At 41.7% G+C, this 9,586-nt stretch overlaps 1 protein-coding gene across 8 annotated transcripts in view; it reads right to left on the bottom strand.

Moving 5' to 3' along the window:
- Positions 1 to 3,033: 3,033 nt before the first annotated feature.
- The window catches only part of LOC122560229 (fibroblast growth factor receptor 3-like), a 177,392-nt gene continuing 170,839 nt past the window's right edge, over positions 3,034 to 9,586 (bottom strand). For all 8 annotated transcript variants that reach the window (XM_043710819.1, XM_043710906.1, XM_043710729.1 and 5 more), the window contains 2 exons: positions 7,510 to 7,615; positions 3,034 to 5,730 (listed from right to left, as the gene is read on the bottom strand). In XM_043710819.1, coding sequence (XP_043566754.1) covers positions 5,566 to 5,730; positions 7,510 to 7,615 — 271 coding nt within the window. In that variant the 3' untranslated portion in view covers positions 3,034 to 5,565. The remainder of the gene's footprint in view (positions 5,731 to 7,509; positions 7,616 to 9,586) is intronic.

Genomic DNA, 9,586 nt, shown 5'->3' with positions numbered 1-9,586 from the left:
TTGGAACGGTGAAGGATGAGGGGTGACTTGATAGAGGTTTATGAGATGATCAGAGGAATAGATTGAGTCGACAGTCAGAAACTTTTTCTTCGGGTGCAACAGAGTGTTACAATTGGACATAAATTTAAGGTGAAGGGTGGAAGGTATAGGGGAGATGTCAGGGGTGGGTTCTTTACCCAGAGAGTGGTGTGGGCATGGAATGCGCTGCCTGTGGGAGTGGTAGAGTCAGAATCTTTGGTGACCTTTAAGCGGCAATTGGATAGGTACATGGATGGGTGCTTAAGCTAGGACAAATGTTTGGCACAACATCGTGGGCCGAAGGGCCTGTTCTGCGCTGTATTGTTCTATGTTCTATGTTCTATTCCCCCTGCTGTGTGTAACATTCCTCCCACTGCCTGTAACATTGCTCCCACTGTGTATAACATTCCTCCCACTGCCTGTAACATTCCTCCCACTGCCTGTAACATTCCCCCTGCTGTATGTAACATTCCTCCCACTGTGTGTAACATTCCTCCCTTTGCCTGTAACATTACTCCCACTGTGTGTAACATTGCTCCCACTGTGTGTAACATTCCTCCCACTGACTGTAACATTCCTCCCATTGCCTGTAACATTCCTCCCACTGCCTGTAACATTCCTCCCACTGCCTGTAACATTCCTCACTGTGTGTAACATTCCTCCCGCTCTGTAGCATTCCTTCCAGCTTGTCCTGTCTCCAGCCTGATGCCGGCTGTCAGCCACACTATTCTTCAACACCTTTGCGCAAGTAGAGTTTTTTAAAAAAACTTCCTTTCCATTTAACACATTTTTCTAAATAACTGGATTGATCACTTTTCATCAATTTTATTACACACTTTTAGAGCAGGTAGGCCTTGACACCAGGCCTCTCAGTCCAAGGGTAGGGACGCTACCACTGTGCTACAAGAGGGCCTTCGCTGAACACTTAGAAGCTGATGGAAAATTCGAGTCAGCTTCTGAGCGTAGGTCTTAATACACCTTTAACAACTGAATTAGCTCCCAATCAATGAAGTGCAATTAGCTCAGCCACAGAACATTGTTGCAGGAGTTGCTTAGGCTGGATATGTTTGAATCAAGAGTGTGGTGCTGGAAAAAGCACAGCAGGTCAGGCAACAGTGGAGGAGCAGGAGAATTAACATTTTTTTCAATCGACATGTTCTGAGATGTTATGACACGTTTGGAATGAGTGGGACGTGAAGCTAGGCTTCATGGCTGCGCAGCAGGACACCACCAGTACACCACAAAAGCCCTAGAGTACCTCAGAGTAGTGTCCTAGGCCCAACCATCATCAGCTGCTTTAGCAAAGGCCTTCCCTACATTATAAGGTGGATGTTCACAAGTGGCTGCACAATGTTCAGCACCATTCGCGACTCCTCAGATACTCAAGTTATATCAAAATGCAACCACTTGACAATATCCAGGTTTGCACTGGCAATTGGCAAGTACCATTAGCTCCACTCAACTGCCAGGCAATGACCAACCCAACAAGAGAGAATCTAACCATCACCCCTGACATTCAGTGGCATTACCATTACTAAAGCCTCAACAATCAATATTTTGTTGGTTACCATTGTCCAGAAATTGACCTCAGCTATCATATAAATACTGAGCTACAACAGAAGGGCAGAGACTGCAACATGACCTACTTTGTGGCTCCCCAAAGCCTGTCCACCACCTACAAGAATGTGATGGAATATTCTCTACTTGCCTGGATGAGTGCACCTCCAATAACACTCAAGAACTTTGACACCATCCAGGACAAAGCAGTCCACTTGACCGGCACTCCATCAACCAACATTCATCTGCTCTACTGCTGATGCACAGTAGCAACAGTGTTTACAGTGTACTAACTACACTGTAACAACTCACCAAAGGCTTCTGAAACAGTACATTCCAAACGCACAACCATTACCATCTAGAAAGACGAAGGCAACAGATACATGGGAACACCATCACCTGCTAGTTCCCCTCTGAGCCACTCACCATCCTGACCTGGAAATATATTGCTGTTCCTTCACTGTTGCTGGGTCACAATCCTCGACCTTCCATCCTAATAGCATTGGGCATCTATCTACAGTAAATAGACAGCAGCAGTTCAGGAAGGCAGCTCACCACCACTTCTCAAGGGCAACTAGGTCAGGCAATAAATGCTGGCCCATTCAGCAAAGTTCACATTTTGTGACTGAATAAAAAAGACTGAGCGTAACTTTTCTTTCTGTATCATTAGCATTTAGTTTTATGCAACTTTGAAGGCTGAGTAATGTTCCCAAAATGAATTTCTGGGCTTGGAATTTTCTGTATGGGCAATTAGGTCAAAGTTAAGAAGGGACTATGAAAACAGTCAAGATACTTTGGATCAGAATGCCCCATTGGGCGTTGAGGCTTCGAATTCAATATTTCCAGTGGAGCAACTTTAAACAAGACAGCCTCCTAACTGTCCATCTCTGTGCTTGTTTTCCAACTCAGGACAGTGTGACAGATCAGTGAAAGACTTGGATTGATAGCCTGCCTTGAGTGGGTGGCCACACCTGATGAAGGGATAACAGTGGGGAGCTCTACACATTCAGGCTTTCCCAGCTGCTACATGTGCTCGACTCCAAGCCCACGTTCACAAGACTCAGTCCATTAGTCCAATTGAATTGACTTTAACTTGTTTCTACCTGTAAGGTCATCTATTTTAGCACTGGTGGTTGCAAACAGCTAGCCAGTGGAGAAATATTTTCCAATAAACAATGCTCTCTTCTAAATTATCTGTATTCTGGGCTTTTGTGTAGACAAAGAGAGAAACTGAGTTTTCCTCTTTCCTCTGTTCTGATTCTGTTTCACTGCTATCCTCATCGTGGTGTGTTCTACCCTTTTCACAGTAAATTCCAGCATACATTTTGTCACTGGAGAATTGGAAGTTACAATGGCTTAATTTATAACACTCGTCAGCAATATTACCTTGGCAGGAAACTCCAACCCATTATAAATCACACCAATTATAAGGCCATGAAGAATGAGGAATGGAAACTCTTGCATTTTAAAACAATATCCTTTTATTTTTGTGGAATGGAACAGTTCCATGTTAATAACAAAGTTTCATAAAGGCAGACAGATATTGTTCAGTGCTAGTTTCTTTTAAACTCCAACATGACCACTTGTGACCTTTTACAGGCTTCAGGCAGGCAAATAGGTTTGAACGTAGATTTTACAGTTTTATTTGAGCTTACCTCTGTCTACTAAGAGTGTGAATGTATGAATTATAGGCAGTGGTTCAAATTAACCACAAAACAAATCAGGGATCTCATCTATTGCCAGTAATGCTTGATACTATTACACCTACATAATGGGAACTGGATATCAAATGTTAAGTTCAGTCAAAGCTACAATACATATATTTTGTAAAAAAAAAACTCAATAAATTAGATATATATCTAAGTTCTTTTTTGTAAATCATGCACAAATTTCAAATATTGGAAAAGTTTTTTTTATCCATTAGGTACCTGGAATGTACAACAACAGCGATTGGTAAGAAAATAACAAAGTGTCTTTTCATTTTACAAAAATTACACAGCTATAGAACTCCTACCTTTGTATCAAAGAGTTAACAGATAAGATCAATCTAGTAAATTAGTTGTTCTACAGAGTAAGAGCTTCACGGTCCTAATAAAAGTTAAAGGAGGTAAATTGAATTTTAATTAATTTTAATAGAATTCCCACCAAAATCTTCAATATTTTTCCATCTGCAGAATCTTACTTCGAATCAAAGAGAACTTTATTCTGGGTTAGATGTTTTCTCAGCCTATTATTCAGGTGACTGCCAGTTACCTATTTAGCCATCTGTTCTAGTAATTTTTCTTTTTTATTTAAAAAAAGGTTTACCTCAAATGAATTCTCTGCAAAATTGCACGTTGTATTTAAATTGCACCACGTAAGTTGTGCTTGTGGCACGATCTGCATAAAGAGAAGGGAGTGACTCACAAGTCACCGAAATACTACTGACATCAGAGATTGATTGACTGGAAATTCGTTTTCTCATGCTATGAACATTCACGATCATTGCACCCTCTCGTTACAATAATGCAAAGTGCCAGCACAACGCTTCCATACACTCGCACATTCAGTGCTGTCACTTATCATATTTTGGCACCATTACCCGATGGGGGCCAAGACAGGTTGGGGGGATGTGGGGAAAAGAAATGTAAATCACATATACATCATTCGGTTTTAATGTCGCGCAATGCACTCCTTTTGCGTGCTGTGCTTGGTTTGTGATTTCATATTGCCCCAGCCACAACAGACACTAGGTCCTGATCCTACTTGTGATAAGTCTTGAAAATGTTCTCTCCAGACACAGTTCTAGCTCTAGCAGACCAAAATCTATCGCCGTGCTTCAGCTCAAATGGACATTGAGGGTGAGCACCTCACACAAATTTGTGACTGTCCTGGGTGGCAATGCCAGCTTTCTTTCACAGGGCCAACAGTGTCAGGGCAGCTGCCAGGAAAGCACCAAATCCACACCACACGGCTGTCTTTCACAGCCAACACTCCAGCTCTGTTCTGTCTTAATCAAAAATCAGCCACAAAGGACAAACCTTCATTTGTTATGAAAAGTCAGTACATTTCTAGGATCAAATTTCTAACTAACAGAAAAAAAAATCATTGCAATCTAAAATAAAAACTGATAATGCTCATTTTACATGACATCTGAAAATTTGATTCTATTGGTTTTTCCTCATGAACCATAATCTACTTCTGTGTCTAACCAATTTTAAACGGGTAATAAATTAAGAATTATAAACACGTAAAAACAAAAATTAAGAACCTAGATAACTATAGATGTGTACAGTAATTAGTAAATAAGCTATATACTCTTAAATCTCTTAACCAAAATGATATGTTAAAGTCTATAAACAACTTTACAAATATACAATGTGCTAATCAGGTTTTTGAACTATTTTACCCCTTGCTCACTACACAATGTGTTTCATTAATAATTTCCAGATTAATACTGAGTATCCTAGACTGCAATGATTTTAGGATTTGCTTCCTCATAGTTGTAGTCATGTTGAAATTTGTGATTTTTCTAAACAAGCAAATCATATGTATACAACTGTCTTTTTAAAAACATTATCATACAATATTCATATTTATATATTTACAACTCTTCTGGAATCTGCAGCTTCACTCAAATAAAAAGTATTTAAATGCTCTTTTGTAAAGAAAAATAATTGTCTTTTGTTTCACTTTCCTTTCTTTAGCACGCACTTTTCAACTTAGGCACAGAATGGTTCCATTAGCAGTCATAATGCCAGAGGTCAAGATTTATCAACTCTGGGTTTTTTTTTTGCAAAATATTTCATTTCTGTTTTCCAAAAGTAAAATGGTTTCTTCATGCTGAGCAGTACTTTGTGTTTTAGATGTATCCAGCATTTGAAGATGTAAGGCTCAAAAATGATGGGAAGTGGGGACAGGAGTCCCAGATGGTTCAGTGTATTTCCTTCAGTATGAATTGTCCGTGATTCAGCATCCTATAGTCCTGTTTCTTTTTGTCCCAAATCAGTCTCATGTCTTGATGACACCATTGCACTGCTGGTGCTTGGGAAGACAAGGTTCGTCAGGCAAAGCATCATGGGCAAAAACAGAGTCATCTCCAGAGGAACATGTACTGTGAGTATCCTGGCATGCTGGCGAATACTGCTCGAAAGGTGCTGACAGGTCAAGGTACTCCTGAAATATAAAGGAAAAGATCAAACATCACAATGAACACTGCTCATTGGTCTCCCCACCTATGTTGAGGTGCTGGCAGTGGTTCAGTGGGTCAGAATACTGTAAACCCAGAAGCAAAAGCAGTGACAGCACAGTGCAGTTGGGAGGGACTGCTGTACTATTGGAGGAGCTGTCCTTTTGAGAAGACATCAAATCGAGGCTCTGCGTGCCTTTTGGAAATGATGTCAAAGATTCCAAGGCACTATTTTGAATTTGCTTCTGCTCAAATATTTATCTATCGAGCAACATCACCAATACAAAATCTGATCATTTATCACATTGCTATTCATTCAGTGCTGTTTACAGTGAATGTGATCACTAGTCTGTCCTTGCCAGGCACCAAAATCAGACTGAAACCCTGACCAACTTAGAGCTGCACTCAGAGCAGCAACCCATCTCTGCTTCCCAGGTCAAAGGTTAACTGTCTGGTTGGGACAGGTTATTGGGAAGGAGGGATGCTATATAAATCCTGGCGATAACTTTTTACAATCACACACTGGAGGTTTGGTGCTGCCGATCACTTTCAATTATTACCTGACAAGAGTTTAAACAGCGTACTAAATCAAGTTAGCCAGGTCGCGTGGCCCTTGTGAGTATTTAAAGCATTCTTTTACTGCAAATTACATCAAACAATGTGCTTAGTGTATTGAAGGTGAGGCTGTGAGCTGACATTTTAAACAAACCTACAAAATACTGGAACTCTGTGGCAAGTCCCGCAGTGGCTCAAAAGAGGAAAAGAGTATGAACACTTTAGCTATGAATTAAGAGAGGGCTTAACCGATTGCCGCTGTGACTACAGGGCTGTGACAATCAATGTTCCCTGTCAGATGTCAAACTATCATTGTCTTTTTACAGGTTGACGTATCTGCCACATATTTTGCTGGAGCAAAACTTTGATCGATACCGTTAAGTTATGGATATTGTTATTTACATAAAGATTTCCAAAATAATGCAGGTCACGAGCCTAGTGATGTTCACCAGTTAAAAGGGAACATTAGTCATCTGAAGTTCAACGTAGCTTTAAGGAGAACTCATCTGTCGAATGATTTTATCATGTTTCCTGCACAGTCACTGCACTGACGTTTCAATGAGTCTATCTGGTGTACAGCTGGGGTGTGATGACCAGAATGGAGTTGGACATGATGCCCGTTCTTTCTTGGGGTAACTGGACTCAGCTGATTTGATTTATTTATTGTCATGTGTACCGAAGCACAGTGACAATCTTTGTTTGTGAGCAATACAGACAGATCATAGTAAACGTGGACATACAGATCATAGGATGAAAGAAAATAAAAGCTTAGACAGACCAGAAGACTGTAAGCCATAAGAATGGAAGCAAGGCCATTTGGCCCATCAAGTCCACTCCGCCATTTAATCATGGCTGATGGGCATTTCATGCCTCTCGTTTGTTTCTGCTGACAGAAGAGGGAGCTGGGTGGATCAGAATGCCAGGAGGGATGTGCTGAGTAAGGAACTGAGATGTGCTGCTGTGTATATGCCAATCCCAGATCCATTTACCAACTGGGCAAAGATTTGTTTGTTGCTCCAACAGCATTCAGCACCAAACATTGTAATCATAGTCTGATATATTTAAAGGGACCAGCATAGAAATTGGTGAATCAAATAAATAAATACATCTTGAACAATGTTGAAATATTGAAGTACCATTAGTTGTTTTAAATTAGTTTCAATTAACCACTAATTCCTTTTGCTGATTTATTTTGTGATTCCAAGACTGACCTCAGTTGATGTCACTGTCAGGACCCTGTCGAGATCTTCGACTAACTGTTTGAATGTTGGTCTTTGTGATGGGATGGCGTGCCAGCATTCCCTCATTATCATATACCTAGGGAAAGACACAGGGTCACAGTTAAACCAAGCACAAAACCCGGTTTCCATATGTTATTTCAGGATATGAAGGATCAGAGTAAATGGCAGATAAACAGACAGTGCTGCAGAGACCCATTACAGCACAGCAAGTGGGCCAGTATACCATAGAAAGAGACCCCTCTAGTGCTATCACATCTTTCCCATAGTGAGGTGACCAGAACTGCACACAGTAGTCCTATTGTGGCCTGACCAACAGTCTATACAACTCCAACATTACCTCCTTGCTCTTATACTCTATGCCACGACTAATGAAAGCAAATGTGCCCTTTTTTACACCACTAGCCACCAGCCTCCAGTCTCTCGAATAGTTTTCTACCACTATCCATTACTAAGCCAGTTTAGTAAGATTAGAGGAGTTGGGTGGGAGGGATGCCCTACACCATCTTGCTAAGTTGCCTTGTGATGGACCTTGTCAAAAGCTTTGCTAAAATCCATATAAACTACATCAACTGAACATCCTTCATGCACACACTTGATCGTATTTCCAAAAAAATTCGAACAAATTTGTTAGTCATGACCTTCCTCTGATAAAGCCATGCTGACTATTCCTAATTAACCCTTGCTTTTCCAAGTGGATTTTAATTCGCTCCTTCAGAATTTCCTCCAGCAGTTTCCCTCCCACGGTATGAGACTCCTGGTTCATCCCTATCATCCCTTTTAAAAAGTTCAACCATAACAGCTGTCCTCCAGTCCTCTGGCACTTCCCCTGTGGCCAAGGGGGAATTAAACATTTGTGTCAGAGCCCCCGCAATTTCCTGTCTCAACTCCCATACCTCCCCATTTCTTATGTCAAGCGATGCAAGTTCCTCACAGTCCCTTTTCCTGAATTCCATTCCTACGTTGGGTTGGTTGACCAACCTCATTGACCAACCTCCTGGGATGGTCAGATGAGTGGCAGAAACTCTGATAACCCTGATAAGTGCATCACCCCGATGTGATGCACTTTGGGAGAAGAAACAAGGAAAGGGGAGTATGTAATGAATGGCAGGACACTGGGTAGCTTAGAGGAACAGAGGGATCTTGGGGTAATTATTTACAAATCCCAGAAGTAAGCAGAGCACGTAAATAAGATAGCTAAAAAGGGCACGTGGGACATTTGCCGAGAGGTGCGAGGGAGGAGCAAAGGACTTCTGGGAAGGTTTTTAAGTGGGTGAGATATAAACCCGAGACCCTACACCATAGGGCGTCCCTCCCACCGACCTCCACTAACCTTACTAAGAGTCTGGAAACGAGGTAAGTTTTCAGGTTTCTTTGTTTTTCCTTCTCTTCCTTTGTTTAGTTCTGTGCAGGCTATCAGAGTAACGAGTTATGGACATTAGGGCAGCTGTATGTTCCTCCTGCAGAATGTGGCAGGTGAGAGACACTTCACATGTCTCTGCTGACTACATCTGCAGGAAGTGCACCCAACTCCAGCTCCTCAAAAACTGAGTTAGGGAACTGGAGCTGGAGCTGGATGATACGGATCATCCAGGAGGCTGAGGGGGAAATTGAGAGGATATACAGAGAGGTGGTTACTCCCCAGACACAGGGTAAGGACAGCTTGGTTACTGTCAGGGGGAAGAAAGGTCAGAGCAGGGATCCCCTGTGGCCGTTCCTCTCAGCAATAAGTATACCGTTTTGGATACTGCCGGTGGGGACGGCCTACCAGGGGTAAGCCACAGTTGTCAGGTCTCTGGCACTGAGCCTGGCACTGTGGCTCAGAAAGGAAGGGGGAAGATAGAAAAGCGTTCGCAAGAAATAAGAAAGGGATCATCACTTTATTGGGATTGTATTATAGACCCCCCAATAGTCAGAGGGAAATTGAGAAACAAACTTGTAAGGAGATCTCAGCTATCTGTAAGAATAATAGGGTGGTTATGGTAGGGGATTTTAACTTTCCAAACATTGACTGGGACTGCCATAGTGTTAAAGGTTTAGATAGAGAGGA

This window comes from Chiloscyllium plagiosum, chromosome 1 (assembly GCF_004010195.1).
Source record: "Chiloscyllium plagiosum isolate BGI_BamShark_2017 chromosome 1, ASM401019v2, whole genome shotgun sequence".
Classification (NCBI taxonomy): Eukaryota; Metazoa; Chordata; class Chondrichthyes; order Orectolobiformes; family Hemiscylliidae; genus Chiloscyllium; species Chiloscyllium plagiosum.
The sequence above is the reverse complement of the archived record's forward strand: the minus strand, read 5'-3'. Positions and strand labels throughout refer to the sequence as shown.